General features: G+C 39.6%; 3 protein-coding genes across 5 annotated transcripts; 1 reads left to right on the top strand and 2 right to left on the bottom strand.

The window, feature by feature from the left end:
- Positions 1–1,849: 1,849 nt before the first annotated feature.
- Positions 1,850–8,316, bottom strand: elovl4a (ELOVL fatty acid elongase 4a). The gene is made up of 7 exons (XM_061051065.1): positions 8,079–8,316; positions 7,045–7,127; positions 6,399–6,586; positions 6,205–6,285; positions 5,364–5,535; positions 4,070–4,197; positions 1,850–3,940 (listed from the first exon to the last, which is right to left on the bottom strand). Exons 2-7 carry the CDS (start codon positions 7,109–7,111, stop codon positions 3,611–3,613), a joined length of 966 nt encoding a protein of 321 aa, XP_060907048.1. The 5' UTR covers positions 7,112–7,127; positions 8,079–8,316; the 3' UTR covers positions 1,850–3,610.
- Positions 8,317–9,405: 1,089 nt separating this feature from the next.
- Positions 9,406–14,274, top strand: prelid3a (PRELI domain containing 3A). Of its 3 annotated transcripts, none has more exons than XM_061051062.1 (7): positions 9,406–9,753; positions 10,254–10,422; positions 10,615–10,704; positions 11,548–11,618; positions 11,987–12,089; positions 12,283–12,359; positions 12,495–14,274. In XM_061051062.1, exons 1-6 carry the CDS (start codon positions 9,722–9,724, stop codon positions 12,352–12,354), a joined length of 537 nt encoding a protein of 178 aa, XP_060907045.1. In that variant the 5' UTR covers positions 9,406–9,721; the 3' UTR covers positions 12,355–12,359; positions 12,495–14,274. The 3 variants fall into 3 exon arrangements, with proteins under 3 accessions (XP_060907045.1, XP_060907046.1, XP_060907047.1); XM_061051064.1 differs by lacking the exon at positions 9,406–9,753 and adding an exon at positions 9,778–9,963; XM_061051063.1 differs by lacking the exon at positions 12,283–12,359.
- An 882-nt stretch (positions 14,275–15,156) lies between these two features.
- On the bottom strand, positions 15,157–22,202 carry fbxo32 (F-box protein 32). The gene is made up of 9 exons (XM_061051061.1): positions 21,941–22,202; positions 21,369–21,493; positions 20,975–21,024; positions 20,755–20,847; positions 18,245–18,338; positions 17,436–17,620; positions 17,146–17,328; positions 16,525–16,668; positions 15,157–16,382 (listed from the first exon to the last, which is right to left on the bottom strand). The coding sequence occupies exons 1-9, from the start codon at positions 22,051–22,053 to the stop codon at positions 16,293–16,295; spliced, it is 1,077 nt and encodes a 358-aa protein (XP_060907044.1). The 5' UTR covers positions 22,054–22,202; the 3' UTR covers positions 15,157–16,292.
- Positions 22,203–22,527: the final 325 nt, after the last annotated feature.

Below are 22,527 nucleotides of genomic sequence, written 5' to 3'. Positions count from 1 at the left end.
TAATTATCAGTTTATTCAATTTTGAATGATAAAAATGTATTTGGTATAGTTCTTCATCTTTAGAAGTTATTTCTATAACTTATGCCTATTGTTTGAAATCTTGGGCAACACATCGAGCATGCTATCAGTGTCCTGGACACTGATAAATGATCAGAAATCATCTCTGGTATGTTTATGTTGAGCTTTATTGTAAAGCCAGTTGCTGCAACATCTCATTTATCCAGGATTCTTTATCATGCATGTATGCTTTCATTTTCTCCCACATCATTTCCACTTCTCTTATCTTCTTTTTTTTGTCCATTTACCTCTTGATTCTTAACTCTCCCTGTTCTGCTTATCTCTTAATCCTCCTTCTTATTCCAATTCACTACCCGAACTCCCAACTTCCTCCTTCATTTTTATCCATGTCTTCACTCAGTGACTGTTATTTTGTCTTTTCAATGATTTCCAGCTTTCCAACAGAAATGTACAATGATTTTGCATTGCTCAATATCTGAGGAACAAATGCATCTCCATGGTTAAGTTTTACCAAATGGACCTACAAACCTTTAATGAATTAAAAGCCAAACACGGAGGAGCAGGCTTTTAAAAGTAATTTGTAGAGTCAGAGCGCCCCCAGCAGTCTCGCTTTAGACCTACACACTGCCATGTGAGGCAATGCAGCTTTTTCTTTTGAAAAACACATTTCATATATTTCATACTGAGGCAACTCAAAGTAAGATCCAGAGTGATAAAAACAAAGTAAGTTAGTAGTAGATTAACATTGAATCATTTACACCTACCTACCTACCTACAGTAGGTACAATAGGTAGGTGTAGGTCAAGGCTACAATGCAAATATGAAAACCCAAATGTAAAAGTGTTCTGTATAAAGCTATACAAATATCTAAATAGGCAGCTTACAGTTTTGATCCTAGACGACCATTACTGTCATCTGAGGGAAATACTGATTTCCCCAGGCACATGAGTTCATGACCTATTCACTCAAATAAAATTGAGCGTGTGAGATTTCAGAGATACTTTACTCTGACTGAACTATATATTATGGGGAAATGTTTCATTTTGTAATCTCAAACGGAGCAGAATGGTTGTGCCTCCACACTAAAGGTACAACTCCATTTAATGAAATCTACATCATTGAGACAAAGACATGTGAGGTTTAATGAGGTAATACACTCTAATAGGTCTGAATTATAACCTATGTGTTCCTAAGTGTATTTGACACTTACATAAACAGTGAGAACTAAGAATTCTGTGACATAAATGTGATATGTTCTTATGTCTTAGGCTGGCTGATAAAACAATATCAAAAGTAATTATGTAAGTGATGTTATCCTGTATCAGAAATGTAGAAAGTGTTTCCAAACAACGGTAACACAACATCCACCGTCTACAGGGACATTGGTCGTATATTTGACTTGTTGAAATTGTCTCTGCTTGTAAAAATAAGCCTGTAATCATAAACTCTAACTCATGAACCCTCCCAGATTTTTCCATACGTTCACTTTCCATACTTTCACTTTCGCATTATAAAGCATTATAAAAAATGATGTCATTTTAAATTTGAATATGACAATTGTATTCAGAAATAGCTAAAAATGAATTAAAGTAAAAAATATTGATGTCAAACTTGTCAAATTGCCTTTTCAAATAGAAATCACATTTAAATAAGACACCACAAATGTCATTTTCTATCCTTTTCTGCTTTTAACTGCAATGTCACAACAACGCCATCTAGTGTTGAAGACCTACTCCGCACATCTGCTGCCAATGACGTCATGATCCATACATACATTTAGATTTATATTCTTAAGACTCACACCCTAAAGTCAGTCAAATGAAGCATTGAGCACATTTAGAGGCATTCAGTTTAATTTAATGTTGAAGAGAGTTCAAAGTTATGATCCTTTAAAAAAAAAAAAAAAAACACAGAAGCAATGTGGACGTATAACTGTCCGAGCTAACAAGCTGGGAACGATCCCAAATGCGCAGTGTACAAAATATCACAATGTAATATGTAAAACACAAAAAATAACACATAATACACAGACAAGCACTCCCAGTTGATGTGGATTGGTATTTACATTAAATAAATAGAAAGAGCCAGTAAATAACACTGAATGCATTTGGTTAATGGAGGACATAAAGCTGAGTTTATGCTGTAAAAAAGCTGACCAGTTATGTACCTTTTATACTACAGACAGAGCAAAGTTATCCTTCAGTCCATGGAGGTCCAACAGCTCTCTCTCTCTCTCTTTTTAAATCCAAAATGTCCCCTGATACATTTACATTCAAGCAAGCTCAGGACTCAAGGTAAAGCCTGAAATGTAAGACACCAAAAGATATTTGATTGACAATGGAAAGAAAAGGGTGTCTGAGCTTTACTTAACTTGATAAAGAATTGGCTGCCATGTGGGTAAATACACAGGGGAACTCAGCACATCATTAGCTCATTGTTCAGCACACGTTTTTCACCAGCATGTAAGACAAACAACAACAATCAGCAGCGAGGAGAGAATATAAAAAAAAAGGTTAACAGGTAAACATCTCCCAAAACTTCACCAGCCTCTCTGTCAAAGAAGGAAACATTGAGATAATCCATCATTCCTCTGCATATTAATGAAACAGCATTGCATTACATATAACCAGAAACATCCAAAAAAAAAAAAAGAAAAGTGTAACAGCTTTATGCAGAAATAGAAATTCTTCACATTTACCTGCTTTCAGCTACAGTTGGTGATTTTCCATCAAGCAATGAAACAAGTCCACCCCAAGTCTCAAAGGGTCACAAATCCATTTCTTCTTCTATTTCTATATACATCTTACATCTGAATATTGATTATTTTTTCCATCTTTAGAACGTTAGTGTGCCGTATTTGGTAAACACACAAAGTAAGTGAGTCCACGACTTTGAATAAATCAAAAATAAATAAGACAACTCCATATTCATGTTCTGTAAACTGAAGTCTCTCGCACACAACATCAACAACAACAACAACAACAACATGGGTGAAATGAGGACAAAAAAAAAGAAAAAGATATGATACTGTACATTATCATCCGTTTTATATCTGTTAAGGTGAACAACAACAGAAATCTGTTCAAATATCCATTGACACACTTTAGCGTGTGTTATGATGTGTATCCCTGTCTCAGCAGCACAGCAGTGGTTGCTAATATTGATGTTTCATGTTTTTAAGCAGCTCAGTCACATTTTAATGGAGCTTTCCCAGCATGCCCAAATGAGCCTGAAAAACTCTGTTTCATTTTCAGGTTGTTTTTAACGAGCTGAAAGTCACTTTGTGAACCCGATCTACAGTACTTGGCACCACAATGAAGACAAGGAATACTAAGATCTATCCTGTACCGTACACTTTGTGTTTTTGGGTTATTTCTGTCATCTTAGCAATGACCACTGACACCACCTACTTACAGAATGATCTGTCTCATGTTTTATCTACAACAACTTAGATCATGGCTTAAATAGACATACCTCAATGCATCCATCCACTTAAATCTTCATCAAATTAAGTCTTTCATATTGTAACATAATAAACCTAGAACCCAAATCAAGTTCCTCACCTCTACCTCCCTTCCTCCCCTCTCTCCATCTAATCTCTTTTAGCTCTCCCTTTCCTCTTCCTCCTCCCTGAGTTCTCCTGGGGCTTCTCCTCTTTACTCCCCGTCACGGCGGCTCCGTTGGCGGCCTTGCTGAGCCCGTTGAGGGAGCCGTTTGAGACGGCCTTGCTGGCTTTGGAGGACGAGGAGGAGGAAGCGTCGCGTCTGGGCTGCTGGCGGCGGTAGGTCTGGTAGTAGAAGTTGCCGAAGAGGATGATGAAGGTGACAGCGTAGCAGATGAGGGAGTAGTGCATCCAGTGGGGGAAGTCACAGTTGACATAGAGGGACAAGGCGGTGTGGCCGATGGTGACGTGGAACTGGATCTAAGACGGAGAAAAGGGAAATAGAATCTTATTTCTGATTTTGGTTTTTAACAACTTTTCAAAAAAAGTTTTATCATTGAGATGAATCTTCTGAATTGTTTTTAAGGAATGCAATTAGTCATTTCTTACCATCTGGATGATAGTCAAGTACTTCTTCCACCACAGATACTTTTGGATCTTAGGTCCACAAGAGGCCAGGCCATAATACAGATACATCAGGACATGGATTGCTGCGTTCATGTGTGCACCGAAGAATGCTGCAAATACAGGAAAACATTCATGTGAGTTTTGTAATGCTTTGAGTACAGTTTTATTTTTTACAAACACAACCAATACTAATATTTCTTTCCATTAAATGACAGTAACGTATGTTTTTATATTTGTAACAACATATATATTTCATGTTTTTTGACCATAAATTAGCTTTGCCATGTAGATTTAGGTGCTCAAAATGGATTTGTTACAAACAAACTAAATTGTGTTTCTAGGGGCGATGGTTGGTCCAGCTGTAGGCTGTGTGCACATGTACATAGTCTGTAGTCCTGGAAGATGGCGGCCTGGGTTCAACTATGATCCCACAGACCTTCTTCCACATGTCATTCCCCGCTCACTCCTCCTGCTTTATAACTTTAACTGTCCTGTCCTCACCAATAAAAGCATAGCCCAAATAAATCTTGCAATTGGTTCTATACAGTGCATTTTTTACAATCATACGAGTTATAACATTTTTGAATACTTAGTATTGATTGACATTATCGAATCTGCATCAGATATACCTACAGCATCAAAAGCACCAAATCCCTCCAAAATGTTTTTGTTCATGGATGGAGTTGTTCAGTTGGCTTCTGGCGCTCAAGTATGGATATAAATATGTATAAACTGTTCAAACTTTGCAGCTAAAATAAGCAATGAGAAGCAAAGATGACGTGGGTTAAGCCGCCCACAATGAAAAACAAAAGCCTTCTGAGGCGAGCATGCTGCTACAGCGTTGCGCAATCAAGCCACGGTATAAAAGGAGCAACAATATCAGCAAGGGGGTTACAGGGGATCCCACGTTAAGAGTGGATTTCCACTATCATAATTAAATCTTTAAGTACCAAAGTAACAGAATGAAAAACTTTGGATCATGGTTGCATAAACTTTGGGCAATTAAACAAATCTAAAATAATTCTCAGATGGAGGTCTGAGATATAATATGTCAGTTTCGGGGTCCTTTTTTATTTATTGACATTAAATAAATGAATATGTGTGTATAATAATGCATTTTTGGTAAAACTACAAATCATATCGGCTACACGTTCCTTGCTTATACACTTCATTCACACTACATTGTCCCTTATTAGGTAATGAAATAGTTGGCAAATCCTAATAAGAACAGATATGAGGAATACAATAGAACTCTATTTGAGCATGAGCTACTCACACTGTCCTCCTGCCACCCATTTGATGCCGATCCACCAGAGCGTGAACATGCTGCAGTGGTGGTAGACGTGCAGGAAAGTGACCTGGTTGAATTTTTTCCTCAGGATGAAAAACACTGTGTCAAGATACTCGATGCCCTTTGAGACGAAATACCACCACAGAGCTCCTGCCACCTGTGTCAGACAGAACAGCAGAGGTGGAGGGAGCAGACAGGAACAATGGAGAAACAAAAAGAGAAAAACAGAGACAAAGAGGAGGAGGGTTCTTTTTACATGAAGCTCTTTGTATAAGACATTAACAAGCGGAATGGATTAATCTGACTTCCACATTAACTTGTACCTTCTTAAAAAATACATTTTCTTTCTTGTCTATTCTAAAACATCTCAATCTCAGGGTCACCTGAGACCGAGTAAGTGTGTCAGTCTACGTCATGGAGCAAAAGGAAGGAAGGTGAAACTGAACACCTTCCATCATGCCTGGTGCAGCTCGCACCTTTCCTGATAACAGGAGCAGAGTCCAAATGATGGAAGTTGATCGTGCGACTCAAACTACAGAGAGTGAAGCTTCTCTGGCAAGCTGGCAAAGATTGTATTCATCATTAGTTGTATTAAAAACGCACAAAAGTAAAGTAAGATTTATCTGTTAAATATGTTGTGTTGTAGTAAGTAAGGAGAGGTGAAGTAGTGACAGCGTGCACACATGGACCATGTGATAATACGATACATCATAGGGCAGATCAGGTGCAATCCATCTTGACAAACGCTCATTTTTCATTAAATACGAATGTGTTTCTTTTTGTTTACTTCACAAGTTGAACTCCTGCCTTAGCTCCAAACACTCACCCTGACTTCATTGGGGTCATCTGAGTAGTCCACAGATTGACAAATGTAGCTGTAGTTTGCTCCCCGCGCCGCCATAAACAACTACAAAACAAAAGAATATCTTAGAGGAACCAAGAGAGAAGCTGGGTAAACACTTCCACATAAACATCTTAATAAGAAATGCAGGTAAACAAACGTCTGTAATAGTAACCTACTTCTTTAAAGATGAAGAAGTTGAGAAAGACCATGCTGAAGTTGTAGACGATGAGCGTTTTGCGGAGCTGGAAGGGCTCTCTGTTCTTCATGTATTTGGGTCCCAGCCAGAGGAACAGCAGGTAGGAGGTGCTGATGGCCAGCGTGGGCAGGGGGTTGTCCATCAGGGGCCATTTCTGCACCCGCTTGTCTGCAGGAGGGACAGATGTTCTCAGAGCATTACATAATCAGTCTTAATGTTTGCCAGTGTCAATGTCAGTTTATTCAAAGAAGGGTCCGGGTTGAAAGGTTGATTAGATATTCCAGATTTATACTGTGCAGAGATGTCTGGATGTCAACACCTTAGTTTAATTATTATGCTTGTGATACTTTCAGGCAATGACAGATAATACTAATTCTCTTTACAAAAAAAAAAAACACTATAAATCCCTTCAATATATTCAATGACATCGGTTTCACAGGTGAATTGAAATAAGAGCTCTGTGTTGATATTGTGTACTGATTCTAATTAAGTATTTAAAATATATTTCAGACTTGTTTTAAGAGTACAGTTATTTGTATACTGGCCCACACAATGAATGTGAATTTAGAAACATGTAAAACACAATTTCTCTGAAAATAGACTACGGCAAAGACACAGGATTTTACCTGCAATGGTTAAGGTCCATTTGTAGAACTCTATGGTGTCATTAATTAAATGTGTGACAATCTCCATGGCTGCAGCTGAGGACCTGAAATAGAAGAGAAATGTGAGATGTTGACATATAACACTTAGCTTTATACAGTGTTTAGTATGCAGAGCTGGATTAGTAATAGCGGTGTCAAATTCAAAGAGATTAAGAACCAACAATGCCTCCTTAACATAATAATCACATAACTTTAGATATTGTTTAAATATTGAAAATTCCTCAATGAAACGGCCAGCAGCTGGTACACCTCAACCTAAATGAGTGTGTGGCCCCATGAGGCCGTGATAGATGAGCTATAGGCTTCACTGCGCACAAAGGCAGGGAGCACTGGCCGGCACAGCGCATGTGTCAGCAGGTTTCAGTTTCAGGCACGAACACAATCAGATCACCAACCTGGTGATGATATAGGGGGGATGCCTTGTGTCCCACTTTCACGTTGAAATAGGTCAAAAGGGGAGGAGAGGATGTTGGTGGCACAGTCAGAGACTCACTATGATTTAATGATCCTGTAAGGATGGATGACGCCCCCCCCCCCCCCCCCCCTCTCCCTCTCTCCAGCCCGGAGCGGATCAGGCTGCTGCAGCATCTGCCTCCTCTGCTGCTCCAGAATAAACTGCTCTAAGTATTAACAGCCTCTATCTGTTGGAATAAACATATAACCCAACGTGCTCCGTTTCTGAAAGAATTTGGATAATGTTTGTACAGTAGGGTTGATCATAATTTGCGAGGCAAATTTGCATTCTGCGGCATACAGTCCGGCCTTCAACCAGGCTGCACGAGCACTCCTGTCATCAATATGAATTTCCCAAAAACCGTCTGCGCTGTTTTCATCTTACATCTGGAAAACTAAATAATTGTTGACCATAAAAGATGGGCTACATATAGGTCTATTTCCCACAACCCAACTATGCAAAAGAGACATACATTAGCCTAGAATATCACAACATTTATCTCGCCTCCACTGTGTGCGGGTGTAGATGCTTATTACCTTACCGTGTCGGTGCTTTAAAAAAAAAATCCGTCTATAATGACATTCAATGCAAGGTCATGCGTTGTGCGGTAATCCGGCTCGGATTCGGCTGGACTTGTTTTCTATTAATTTATTGAATGTTCGGAATCCAGTTTGGAACAACCGGACACTCGAATTAACGGCGATGGCATGAATTTGTGGTTACGGGACCACACTGGCCTCCACAGCGCGTCTGCTTCACTGGATTCCTCTTCTGAACCTCGTCAAGGCACAAGGCACAGAGTGTACACATCCGGTTATACCTTCAAAATAAAGGTCAATCAACCAATAATAATAGTAATTCAACCTCACACCTGTTCAGTTCATAAAATCTTCAAACTTAAAACATGCAATCAAGAGGGTTCACCAACAATAACTACCAACAATATATTTCTAATGCTGTAGTCTGAGTTTATTTTCTTGGATTGGTTATGTTCTCCAATCGAGGACCTTTATTTGAAAGATATGTTTTTGTATTTCCGGTTTGCTCTTTGTTTTTTATGTCTAACTTGATGAAGTTCCGCTCCTCTGCTAAACACTTGACGGGACGGGATGATGGAAAGATGCTTTGCGCCTGCGCAGAGATGGAAGCGGATGCAGCATCTGCGTTAGCTCAGCTTCTTCGTGAAGTTAGACAGAATAACAAGGAAAAGCAGAGCACTGTCCTTTAAGACAAGACTGTAAAATATATATATTTATATAATGCCTTGTTTTCTGTGGAGGTGAGTTGTGTCTTCGCGGTAAAAAGCTACAATAAGATAAGATAAGATAAGATAAGATAAAATAAGATAATCCACTGTATCCCACAACGGGGAAATTTACATTGTTACAGCAGCAGCAAAGAGCAAAGATTGCAGACAAAAAGTGAACACAGTACAATTTAAATTAAAAAAAAAGTAAAATTAAGAATGTACAAAAAAATAGATACTAAAAAATAGATTTAAAAAAAAATGGTGGTAGACATGGAAAACATGGTAGGACATTAGCTTAGAAAAATAAAAGATGCCCTGTGATATAAAAGTATTAAAAAAACGTACAAAATGTCAGAGATCTTACGTTATTTAACTCCCTATATTTTTATGTATTCAATTATGTTGTCGGGCTTAAACCCTAGAAGAAATGAGAAGAACTCATTCACTTTCATCTGAAATGCCATATTCTGCTCAATGTTTCTGAAAGGTAAGAATCAATCTCACTGTATCAAGTATTTGAAAGACTTGGGACGCTGTCTGTTGAAAAGTATATTTTAAAAGGGTTTTATTTAGAAAGTCCTTTAACCACAGTCCTGTATCTCATCCTGTCTAACTTGACTTTCGCTTTCTCCGCTGCTGCACCGGTTTCTCTTGTCCTCTACAGTGCAAGCTATTTGTTATAATTGTTTAAGTTTCTGTTGTGCCTGTTGTACCTGTGACACATTTATCAGCAGGTATATTGTGCAGTGTGTACTCAACGCTACTATGCAAAGAAAGGCGGATATTCCCTTTGTGGACTCACTTCATTGATGGCTGTGAGCGTCCATCCTAAAGGCCGTCTTCTCTCTTATAACTGGAGCTAGTTCCTCATATCACAATGGTCCGGTGAGATACACCTCTGCTATTTCAGCGATTCGGTCGAGGCTGTTTGAACAATGAAGATTTGGAGCACGGAACATGTGTTCAGGTTGGTCACACTGTTTTTAGTTTTTTAAATTATTATTGTTTTATTATTTATTCTGCGAGTATTCATGAGACAGAACGACTTGGTTTTTATAGCATGTTTATTCACACGACCTTAAACTTCCTTAACTAAATTTTAACCAGTTGTGAAAGTCTGAAGCTCATGATGGTGATCAGTGAATCCACCTGCCATATTCATGCCAATGGACTGATGGTGAGTCACCATTAGAAACACAGCAGGAGTCAAACACGAGTCACAGTCTGTCCCAGAGTTTAAGGCAGTTCGCCATGTGAACCGGAATTAACAAAGATCATGACACATGTTTTTTACACACTCTTCTTCTTTGCCAGTTTTTGAAGAACATGTATGCATGATTAAGCCAATGGTGTTTTCTTGTTGTTCTTTGTTGTAGTTCTTTGTTAAGCATCTTAGTAGTTTCATGTTTAATTGTTTATTATCTTCACATGACGTATTCAGTACCATACGGTTTATTTTGTGTGCAGTTACCCATGGGAGACGGTGATCAAAGCAGCCATGAGGAAGTACCCAAACCCCATGAACCCTAACGTGGTGGGGGTGGACGTGCTGGACCGCGGTCTGGATGAAAAGGGACGCCTGCACAGCCACAGACTCCTCAGCACGGAGTGGGGCCTCCCGGGAATCGTACGAGCAGTCAGTGTCTTCTTAACCTTCTAGAAACATACAGGACAAGAAGCACCAAAGAAAGTTGACATGTGCTTTTGCATGACAAAACTATATTGGGACTAACTTCTTCTTGGTTGCCTTTGTGACCTTGATGGAAAGATCAGTTGAAGACCAAATTTCCACAAGCTGTTGTTTGTTTATGTGTTATTGTGTTTGTAGATTTTAGGAACCAGCCATACTCAGACGTATGTGAAGGAACACTCAATCGTGGACCCAGAGGAGAAAAAGATGGAGCTCTGCTCAACAAATGTAAGTTCAAACTGAGTTAATCTGCGAGCTATGATCTCAATTAGCATACATTAAACAGTCTGTTTAGCACTTGTGACTAATAACAACACTAAAAAAACCATCACTGCTAAAGCAACACATTTTCACTCTTTATGAGAATGTTATGTGGCTGGGAGGAGGGTCCTAACATGGATTGAGAAATAGCAAACCTGAGGATCTATTTTTAACTTTAGTTCCTTCTGGATATTTATCCAAGCAATTTTATCTCTTGATGGCGTTTGACTGTGCACTAAAAGACTTGTGTCTACAAGCTGATAGATGAGCAGATATAGGAGGAAAAGATAAAGATATAAAGGACCTGTAAATCAATCTCAAAATATCTTGAGGTGTTTTGTGGATATTTTTTTCATAAAATGATTGTTATAATAAATAAAAAGAAAGTCTCTGGTGGGAGCAGTAAAGACAACTCAGACAAGATGATAAGGAAAGAAGTGCACAAAGATTTTCATACGATGTAAAACCTGTAAAACCTCATCTGTATTTTTACCTCTGCCTTCACCTTGTTGTATTACTGATTTGCTGCAAGACTGTATTTTTGTCTCGTTATGTTTTCATTGAAAAAAACTCAATTAAAATATTCTGTTTCAAATAGTCAACCACATCAAGATGGGCAGGCTGTTTTTATTATTGTAAAATGGTTCATAATGAAGACATGACTAAATCATTATAATAATATTAATATTTGACATGAAATATAAGTTCTTATAGAAACTGCTATTTCCACATCAGTTGTGCTCACTGTGTTTACACCATATGATTTCAGGTTCATTTCCCCTGAATAAGAAAATGATGTTTATCTTCCAGATCACTCTCACCAACCTGATCTCAGTAGACGAGAGGCTCCTCTACAGACCACACCCCGACAACCCTGACGTGTAAGTACTTTTTTTTACAATACAGACATACAAGATAGACAAGAACACCCAGCAGTATCACACAAAATGATGGAAAGAAAAACAGAAAGAGAGGCAAGGGGCACACCTCTAGATGTCCAAAGCTGCCAGTAGACAGCAAAATCTAATTCAAAAAGAGACTGCCCCTCTTTTATAAACGGCCCTGGGTAGAAAACCAACAAAACACAATGTTTGGTAGAATTTCAGTGAACAGAGAGCTTGTGTCGACCTATTTTGATATTATAACAGCCCACAGAGAGATAGGAACCTGATGAGTGTTACGCTGTTTGTTCACCCCTTAATCTTCTCGTGCTCTCTCACTCTCTCTCTCTCTCTCTCTCCACCTTCAGTACTGTCCTGACCCAGGAGGCCATCATTACAGTAAAGGGAGTGAGTCTAAGCAGCTACCTCGAGGGCATGATGGCGAGAAGAATGTCCGCAAATGCTAGGAAGGTAACACAAAAGACAAACACATTTCTATTCATGATTTTCTTTTGCATGCTGTCTAGCTGAGACGTACTTGACCCCCTCTGATAGTTTCTCTGCAGTTTGCAAGTTTCCTGGATAAACAAATCTAAAGTGTTCACCTGCCTCTCTCGGTGTTTGTTTCTTCTCTAATCTTCCGTTTCTCTGTGTGAATCTGTAGGGTTGGGATGCGATTGAGTGGATTATTCAGAACTCTGAAAGAGAGAACGTGCCTCTCTGTGATATTTACTAACTCTGGTAACTCTTCTCTTTTCTTTCCTTGGCAACTTTATCCTTCAGTCTTACCAGATACTTAAAAGCATGCAACACCTCTAAATCCATTTTTATTACACATGTTTCAAATAGTGCTTAATCATTTGTCTGCACACTCAGGACTGCAGCTCGGCAGTGACAACGTCTCTTCCCAGCTACGCCTCATAAACCACAAGGGGGGACTCTCAGCATCTCGGGATCCTCTGCAGTGGGTTTTTTTATACCGGAGGTTTTGTGGGTTTTCACCCTGCTCTCATCTCTGGAGTCCACGCACTGAAAGCTCAGAGACAATGTGTGATGCTGCCAAAGCTGAATGGAATCAGATAAGGAAGTTAGGTGAGCCTGAATGCTAACTCAGTACTCTATAACACATTAACATCTATTGAAATTAGTGAAAGTAAGAAGACCTGGACAGTTTGTTTCTGTCTGCTGAAACAGCACTAATGCCGAAAGGTGGTCCTTTGTAGAGGAGCTGCATTAACATCATGATTATAACATTACTACCCCACATTTCCTTTGCTCCCATGGCATATCTTAGCATTCTTTAAAAGTGATACAGAAAGTACACGGGCACAGTTTGACGAAAACAATGTATGGTACAACGACAATATGCAACAGATTTTTTTACTTTCATTTTGAACTGCTGTGAGTCTTCTGTCATGTCAAACACTGGTGACTCCTGCAGCAGGAGTTCAGTCAAAAAGTTGCTTCTGGTGCTTTTATGTGTTTAAAGAGGCACAAAGTGTAGAAGATATGTTTGCATGCATTATAGTCAAAAAGAAAGTTGGATGAGTAAGAGGGGTTATAAAAGACAATGGCTGTGTGTGAAATCAACCACTATTCACAATATAGTCCACTCTATAATGAGTTCACCATTCTCTAATGCAAATGTTTAATGATAATAAAGTAGACTAAAATAATCTATCACAAAATGCACCTGAAAAGTCTGTACCACTGGAGGTTGTTATTAACCAAGGACTACTTTATTTATTTGTTTATTTGATGGGGACAGAACACAGAAATGACCATCAGTGTTCAAATGCAGCATGTCAACTTAATGCTAAAAAAAATGCTACGTCCGTACTTTTACTGCTGTCAGTTTGGGGGATTTTTTTGTGATCAGCACTTTTTCGTTCTTACAACTCTCTTTATAGTAAGCAGGGAATAAGTGAATGATATCAAACACAGCCAGTTAGTAGTGTGGTAGCTAGCTAGCATTGTTGCTAGCTATAAAATCACACATTTAGCTTTAGATAGATAAGAATTCAAGGAAATAATAATTTTGAAGTCAGACTAAAAAAGAAATTGGGAATGTACCTTTAACATTGCCTTCTTTTTCAGCTGTTAAGGTAACAATACACTGGCAACTTTTGTTTGATGGGAAATGACTAAATATTCTGTCAAACCAGTTGATTGTACTGGGTTAGTAAAGGGAGTCAGGATGGCATGTTTAGGCTTGGTATCACTGAAGTAAAAAGTTAGTTTGATTGCCTTTGTGGGCCGAGTTATGGATTTATGTAGCCTTAAGACAATACTTGTGTATTATTGCCTTGGCAGCTTTATCTTTCATGCCTTTGCCAGTCATCACATCAAGCTCTCAAATGTTGAATTTCTCTAAAAGCTACCTGAAGCCCTGAGGAGCAGGGCAGTGTTTGTACTGTATGTGCAATCCTGCAGTGGGAGATGCACACAATTACAGAGACTAATAAATCACATTTCTATATCAAATGAATAATATTTACACTATATTTGTATAAATTTTATTTATTTGATTACTTTGTGTAACCAGCACAGATGTATTATATTGTTTGTATCTTCTTGACTGTCATTGCTTTTCTAATTTATGTTTTGACTTCATCTGTTGTCTGACTGCCACAATTAAATGTATTGTTTGAGAGAACTTTGTTTCCATGCTTGTGCTCACATCATTTGTTGTTGATTACACAGAGTCATTGTTTAACAAGCCCAGTGTTATGACACAGCAGGCCTGTCAGATTAGAACTACCGCTCTGGAGTTTACTCTGGTTTCATCACTGTGGAGACGTCCACTTGTGTAAAGACAGTTTGTGTTTCCACTTTAAGCCCAACTCCAACAGTAAAGGCGGTTAGCCTCAATAGTCACAACATTTCCATCATTATTAAAGATGAAAAGTGGTAAGATTTTTAAAAACACTGCTTTACGTTTTATTATTATCTAATCATTTTGGTAACTGGATTGCAGTGTTGTTTTTCTGTCTCATAATTAAGACTTTATATCACAAAGGTTGTTACTTCGACTTTGTATCTCATACTCATGACTTTGTACCTAAAAATCTAACTCTGTCATAATGCTGACTTTTAGTCTCATCATTTTGATTTACCATGGGGATATTTTATAATTATCAAGGCAAAGTTTTCCTCTCAGTTCATCAAATGTTTCTTGTAGGAATCAGCGTCTGTACTTTTCAGTATATGAGCAAGGCAAGGTACTTAGTCATTTGATTAGGGTTTTTCTTTTTTTTTTTACATCTAAACAGTGTTTAAAATTCCCAGCTTCTGTAAATGCTCCACTATGAACAATTATAAGATGGTGAGGAAGGGAAATCATAAATACTCTGAAGCAAAGATGTCCTGATGGTGCCAACAGCAGCCTTTTGTCAAGTGTTTTCATTCAGTTCATCATTTGTCCAACAGAGGACGCAACATGCAGCAGTTCTTGTTCAAAGGAGGCAAGGCCTGTGTATATGCCAGTTTGTGCTAAGAGAAGTCACAGTATTATATTGAGAGCACATATAACTGATGGCAGAGTTGAGATTATTTATTTTATTTATTCAACAGAACATAAACAGAATGCATTGCATAGCATGTACATCAATCCTCACTGTCTGAGCAGTGATAGAGGAAAGTCTGGGTCAAATTGCATCTTTATTCCTATTCCTTCAAACCCAATAGTGCAAGCTGAGCCACTTGCCAAAATCTCAATAAATAAAAGTCAACCCAGCTGGGTGATTTAAAAAAAATGAATCATGCAGGAGGCTACAGAAAGTAACATGTTGCAAACAGTCAATTTAGGTCTCTCAGATCTTAAAGAGCACTCTCTCCGTGGATGAGACAATTGCTGATGATGGAAAAACAAAACAGCATCAGGATCTAAAAACATAAACAAGGATTAAGCTGTACCAGTTTCAAGTTTCATGAGAAGGCACACACACCGATGTTAAACTGACTCTGATGTTTTGGTAATACTGCACTCAGACGCTGTTGCTAAAGCAGCCACAGCCGGAAATGAACACACAAAGAATAAAAAAAAAAAAGTCATATCAAATCTTTATAAAAAGTGAAAAACAACAAGAAAAATAGAAAACATTATGGTGCATCTAAATATCAAGGAATCATCACTCAGTCTAACGAGCAGTTACTGACTCCCTCGCTTACATCCATCATCTCTTAGGAACTCCAGCAACTCAATACTCCAGCCTTAAAGTATACATTTAACACTTACAAACTTTAAGGAAATGGGTTTGTGTCATTTTCTACTTTCTGTGTCGACAAAAAGAATAAAAACGTTAAAAACAAATTCTTGAAATTTGGGAAAAAGGTCAAATGTTGTGATGTTCTTTCTCAACAACAGTAAACTAAGACTAAATACTGACAGCAGAGTGTTCCCTTTATCCACTTTGCTTCCCTCCTCCGTCCACACCTCGACTGCTGCTACATCTCTTTTCCTCTCCGTCACAATCACTCACTCTCACAGTGAACTCTCCCAGAGGCCTCTGTGCTCTATCAAAACAAACTCTCCATTGCATAATTGTCCCAATGCCTCCAGTCATACCTCAACTAAATACACATCCAGGGATTCATTGTGCTATAAAAGAAAAACATTGTACATCTCTATGTACAGTATGTACATCAGTTCATCTGGATTCAAGGGGGGGGGTGTCAGAAGTTGAAAAGGTTGATAAAGTCTTGAGGGGAGAGCGACATCGTGCAACTTTCCGGGTTGTTGGCTGTGCAGGGATGTTTTGTGTCCTGCAAAGACAAACAGAAGATCAACATTAGGTTATTTATTCTGTTCTGTCTTCCAAGCCCAGCTTTGCTTTCACTTTGATCAAAAGCAAGTTGAGATATATATATATATATATATATATATATTTTAAAAAAAATACACTACCTGCCAGAAGAGGATGTGGCAATGTGTGCAGAAGTGCAGGGTGTCACTGTACTGCTCTCTGTGAGGGTAGCAGCGGCTCATCTTAAAGTACATCCTTTTCCACTCCAGGTGACCTTTATCTGACACCATGAGGCGTTTTCGGATCTGGAGAGGAGGAAAACAGACTTTAGGACGACTCGAGAAGACCAAAATACTTTGAAATTCCTCTTTAATGCCAGCTTTCTTGAGAGTGTCTGACCTCAAATCACCACAGTCTACAACTTTGAGGGTGGTGGTTTTCCTAGCAAAGTTTTTCTACTTGCATTAATAAAATATGAATAACAAATTGCTTTAACTTGCAGGGAAGTTTCAATTTAATCACCTAACTGGCTTATTAAGTGCATGCTCTTGAGCTGTCGGGTCAGTACAGACACACAGCCGCCTCACACTTTCCACCACCAGGCTTTTTATCAGAGGTGCTTCACCTCCTTGTACAGTGGTTTTAATGACATGTTTGGCTGCACTGTTATCTTACTAAACTGTCACTATACTGTAACCTGCAGGTCAGTTGAGGCTTTGTTTATCAGGCAATGAGGAAGACAACTAGACTGTATGCATGGATTGAAACGTGTGTCTACATGCCTGTCTGTCTGTGAAGTGGTGCTGGCAGAGTCTCTTCCACAGCAGCCGGTCCTCAGCGAGGGTCTCCAGCTCGGGGCACACCTGGCCCAGGCTGACCAGGTCTCTGCCATCCGACAGACGCTGCATGATGTTCAGCTGCAGACTGGCAGGCAGGTCGGTCAGAGACATGCCTGAGGATGTCGGCTAAAGAAAAACCGAGGAGAAGAGAAAAGTGATGAATACAGAGAAAATTTGAAAATGGTTTATTTTGTGAGCCTGTATCTTTTTTTCCATTTTTGCGCAATGCTTACCCTGTTGATCTGGATGTTTTTGAGCTGCTGCTGCCACTGCATAATGTTCTCCATGCGGTGCACCCAGATGTTGATGTTACCCACCAGCACAGACTTGCCCATGTCCTGAACCAGAACACACAGTGAGACGTAGAGTGTCTGGAGCAGCTCCTTGATGGGACGGACATTCTGCTGGTCATCTAGAACTAAGGGAGAAAATAAGTAGATAATCACTGAACCAATTTTGTTTTAACCCAATCTAAACCAAACCGTGAATAAAGTTTACAAAATTGTGGGGGCGGCGGAGAGATCAGACTTCCCCGGGCATACACCCAAACCGTGAAATATTTATTGTGAATCATCTCAAACCCCATCATGAAACCAAATGTTTTGGAGCGGCTCTACTCTCCTGCTGTGACGCTCAAAGTATTTGGCCTCCTAATCAACCTGAATCTGTGTTTAGAGAGGGAACATAGGGTTTACACTGTGGGGTTGCGGAGGGGTCTGGTGACTGTCAGTGTTTTCTACTGTGTCTTTAAAGCATCAAAATCACTGCATGGCTTTCTTTAGATGTATTCAAGGCCAGTGTCCTCATCTTAGGGTGCAAAAACAACAAAGAGAGACGAGGATCATTTTATGTCTACTTATAATAACTGTCTTTAGGTCTTCACTTTAAAGAGAAGTAGACACCTCATGATTGTTAAATAGACTGAAAGAACTGCCCGTCTGTGCTCGGTGTTTGTAACAGAATCAACCCCGAGCAAAAAGATTGTTGGACAAATTAAAGAAACTGAGAGGAAAAGTAGCTTAACAAGAGCAACAGGGCTCACCTTTCTGTACCACCCTCTCCAGAATATTCATGTAGTTTTTCTGCGCCACTCCACTGAGCGAGGGGAGCTGGGACTTGGCGATAAGCTCCAGGAGCTAGAGGCAGGAGAGAAAGGGACAAAAAGAAAAACAAGAAACATGTCGTAAATTTCCCTCCTGTCAACTGCAAGGACTCTCCGCTCCATTGACTTGATGTTGATTATGCTGCATTCTCACAAAAGGCACAAGCACTCTTCAGAACAAATGCCGTCTAGAACAACATTTGGAGCTCCTCCACCCTGGTCGTTAACAACCATATAACAGCTTGCTTGGCTCTTGATTGGAAGAAACTACTGGAAAGGTGTTGGACAGCAGCCCGGCCTGTCATCAACGTCAGCCTTCACAAACAAGCTTTTAATCATTTGCCTCCTGAGCCTGCTGTCTTGTGAATTAGCTGAATCATTTGACAGACTGTGTGTGTGTGTGTGTGTGTGTGCGTGTCTGTGTGTGTGTGTGTGCACTATTAGTGCGTGTTTGTGGGTCTGCAAACTTGTTGCCATTGGCGAGCGGACAGCAGCCAGTTCCAGGGTGGCATGTCCGGCATGCAACAGATGCTGTGACATCATGGAGAAACTCAAGTCCCTTCTTGCTCAATTATATGAGCCGAGCATGTGACCTCAGTCATCATATCAACATCAACATATTGTGCTCTACTTAATGCTAAACTGGAGCGGTTAAAAGCAGTGCCAGTAGGTCAGTTTTGAAAGACGTAGACACATAAGCACTACATTTCAAAAAGAAAAAGGTTAAAGAAAAATACCATTTCATCATAAAATTAAATCAAAAAGAAAAAGTTGATGCGTTTCCTTTATAAAAACCTTAAATCTTCAACCTCCCTTTTCTGTTATTTATAACAATTTGAAGCTTCTTTGCCCCTTTCATGGCTCCTCCCCCCCACCCCCCCTTTCTTTCCATAACCATTCCTGAAACGTAATCCCCTGCCCTTTTTTCTTTTTGCAGCCCATCAAGTGTTCCTCTCTTTGTAGATCAGCCGGGCAGAACAACGTGCGTTTCCATATCTACTTTTAGCTCCTGCTGTTCACTACACTGCAACTCTTTCCCACAGTCAAACCAACATTGTAAAAAGCACTGCATCTTCTTGTTGTGTGTGTTGTATGATAAATAACTTCACTTTAAGGTTTCTGTCTCCTTGAAATAACCTCCATGTGTCCTCTTTGAGCCGAGAGAGAGAGAGTGTCCCTGTTGTCTCTTTGTGGAGGAACCTGATCTGTGTAACTGAGACGGGGTTAAATGAACCCACAAATGCCATCACACACAACCGGTGAAGAGCAGTGACCTGGGACACTGTGTGCAGACTGGACGCTAGTGTTACACAGCCGTATTGTTCTTTGGGCTTTCCACACTACACTGCACTTGTTAGCTGGAACCTTCACTAAAAAAGGTCAAATCCAAAACTTACAACAGAAACAAATGGCTACAAATGTCTGTACAGAGTTATATGCAACAATTAAAAAAAACATGAATTGCTTGGAGAATTGTGTTGTATTCTGGACGCTGATACCCTACACTTGTGTTTATGAGTGTGGATTAAAGCATCGAAAACCACAATAAAACATGATCCCCCTGCTATCTCAGTGTCCTGCCAGAATTAGAAATTTGGTTTTGTCTCCTCAAGGCTGAACCTGAACGGCTTTGTTCCAAAAATGTTACCAGGTCGGCATTTAAGTAGTCAAGAGAAGTTCAAATAGTGGGTGAGGAAAGGCGAAGGAGACAACACAATAGAAGGCATGGCCGAATCTGCCAGAGACAAGCAAGTGTCTGCGTGTGTGAATGTGTTTTGAGGGACTGAATCACCTGACAACCACCGGGTCTGGTTTCATAAACCCCTGCCGGGTGGTTGCACCTCAGCGCACAGCTGTTGCCCCCCCTCAGTTTGCCCCCTCCTGCACACACACAACCTCAGGAGACCAGGACCACATGCAGCCCTCTGCTCACATGGGAGCACATGTGGGAGAGTGAGTGTTTGGTTCAGTGTGGTTGTACTTAGATATAGGCAGAAGAAGTTGTGTCAAGTGACTTCTGCTTGATAAACAATAATTACATTTCTGATAATGACATAATGATGCTGGTGTCACAGAGCTCTCAAGCGGTTTTTGGCATTCTGAGTGTATTTACAATGGAAATGGAGTTTTAAGGATACTATAGTTTGACTCAGACTTGTTAGCTGTACCTTGTAGCAACAAAGAACACATTTGGAATAAAGCTTTGGCCAAATGTAATGAGCGGATGCCAAATGGCTGTGGCAATGTCGCACTCTTTCCCCCCCACAGTAAACACACAGAAAACCTCCCTGGGAGTGCATCTGTCCTCTGCAGAGTATTGATAAGAGTCTCACAGAAGCCTACACGCCCTCCTAAACTTGACCCCCTTCTCTGATACATCTACAATAAACAACCACAGAGGAAGAAAACAAAAGTGTAAAAAAAGAAAAGAAAAAAAGAGATAAACTCACTCTGACGACGTAATTGAATCTCCGGGTGTCCTTGATGGCGCTGCAGAAATCTAAGCGGTTGAAGGCCTCTCCCAGTGTACAATATCCGTGGCGCTGAGAGAATTTAATTATCAGGGTATTAGTGTGTTGCTCTGGAGGAGTGTAGGGTTTTGTCTGCATGTTTACATTAGCATTGGTGATGTGAAAAGTTGATGTGAAACTTAATGAGTTGGTTTGTTACCTCCTTGGTGCTTCCTTTATGAACATAAATCCACATTTCCCGGTGGAAATCTGAGTGAAAGCAGAATGTTTATATTAGTAGCCTGCCCCCATTAATACTTTAAGTAATGTGACAAATGCACACACACACACACACACATCTCAAATGTGAAAAAAAAACTTTCAGAGTAAATGGAAAAACTTTTGGAAATGATGGAAAATTAATCATAAACAATACTATTTCAATGTCACATAACATCCTCATGAGTGTCTCCTCTGTTTGTTTTTTGAAGGAACTTTAAATTGTGGATTCTATTAGAATCATTTAATTTATAAGCCAACACGTAAAAAAAACCAAAAGGTGATCCTTTGATTGTTTTTGAGTCAAACTGTGTGGCTCTGTCCTTTAGACTCACATGGGACCTTGGTGTTGTTGTTCATGAGGTCTTTCTTCCTCTTCTTGGCAGCCATGTCATAGCTGAGAGAGAGCAGCATGTTCTCCTTGTTGAAACATTCCTCTTCCTCCTCGGCTTTGCAGAAGCTGGAGAAAAAACACACAAGCAACCATATTTCATTTTAGGGATTGTTTCAACAATTGCAATGTCCTATCAGCAATGGAAACTGTTTTGTTCTGTACAGAAAACACACTATAACATCAAAGTATATATATATATATAAGTGTACTGATTCGGGGAAGTGGACTCATCTGACGTTTGTTAATCCACTCGGTTGTTTGGAGGTTATTAATAGCTTAGTGATTAGCCTGGAAAAGGAACATGGCTCCAGAAAAAGACGGTAATGAGATAGAAACAACACGAAGGTGTAGGCCTGATGTTTGTTATCATGTCTTTGTTCATAAAGATGTTCAAATTCAAAATAACCCTCCATCTGTTTTCAACTAACTTAGAAGTGATGGCGCATTCGGGAGTTGCGAAATAGAAACAGCTGTGATGGAAACAGCTTCATATCTAGTGGCTATATGACCAACCTCTCCACGGAGACATTGTTGTTTTTGTCCTCTGTTGATGTCTTTTTCCATCCCTCCTCGGTTTTAACCCAACTCTGACCCGGTGACCTCCAGTCCTGTCCGAGGAAAGGCATCCCGCGTCGATGACGTTCACTTAAATAAATGTAAAAGAAATAAATATCAGGAAGTAGTTCCTGCTTGACTTAATGTGCACTCCTTCTTCTTCTTGAAAGCGACTTCTCCTTCACGTTTTTCGGATCTACTGTTGACATTGCGCAGCTCTTCTTATATCCTCAAGTCAGAACCCGGAAATACAAAAGATCCGCCCACTTTGGAAACTTCCCTGCAACACGTGGCTTTGTTTATCAACTTAAGGGTTGCAAAACCTCTCGGAGAAAGACAGCAGAAGTAACATCACGTTTCAGCGAAATTGAACCAGTGACAATCTTTTGATTTGGTTTCCAAACGATGGATCTCTTTGATAAAAAAACATATTTTAAATGTTAAACAGCTTTGAGTGTGATTATGTAAGTGAGTGCTGTGACCAGGAGAGGAGAGTATCTAGGCTACATCACAATGCTGCTGTCCTTTATTTTCAGATCTTTACA

Source organism: Labrus mixtus, chromosome 11, assembly GCF_963584025.1.
Source record: "Labrus mixtus chromosome 11, fLabMix1.1, whole genome shotgun sequence".
NCBI classification, from domain to species: domain Eukaryota; kingdom Metazoa; phylum Chordata; class Actinopteri; order Labriformes; family Labridae; genus Labrus; species Labrus mixtus.
The sequence above is the reverse complement of the archived record's forward strand: the minus strand, read 5'-3'. Positions and strand labels throughout refer to the sequence as shown.

Bases quoted from the DNA above. Each gene is read 5' to 3' on its own strand.
- elovl4a (XM_061051065.1), bottom strand. From the start codon at position 7,111: ATGGAGATTGTCACACATTTAATTAATGACACCATAGAGTTCTACAAA. The intron at 6,587-7,044 runs GTAAAATCCTGT...TCCCTCCTGCAG, and splicing joins ATGGACCTTAACCATTGCAG to ACAAGCGGGTGCAGAAATGG. The intron at 3,941-4,069 runs GTAAGAAATGAC...TCTCCGTCTTAG, and splicing joins ACTTGACTATCATCCAGATG to ATCCAGTTCCACGTCACCAT.
- prelid3a (XM_061051062.1), top strand. From the start codon at position 9,722: ATGAAGATTTGGAGCACGGAACATGTGTTCAG. The intron at 11,619-11,986 runs GTAAGTACTTTT...CTCCACCTTCAG, and splicing joins CACCCCGACAACCCTGACGT to TACTGTCCTGACCCAGGAGG. The intron at 12,090-12,282 runs GTAACACAAAAG...GTGAATCTGTAG, and splicing joins TGTCCGCAAATGCTAGGAAG to GGTTGGGATGCGATTGAGTG.
- fbxo32 (XM_061051061.1), bottom strand. From the start codon at position 22,053: ATGCCTTTCCTCGGACAGGACTGGAGGTCACCGGGTCAGAGTTGGGTT. The intron at 21,025-21,368 runs GTGAGTCTAAAG...GCTTTCACTCAG, and splicing joins CAACAACACCAAGGTCCCAT to ATTTCCACCGGGAAATGTGG. The intron at 20,848-20,974 runs GTAACAAACCAA...AAATTCTCTCAG, and splicing joins ATAAAGGAAGCACCAAGGAG to CGCCACGGATATTGTACACT.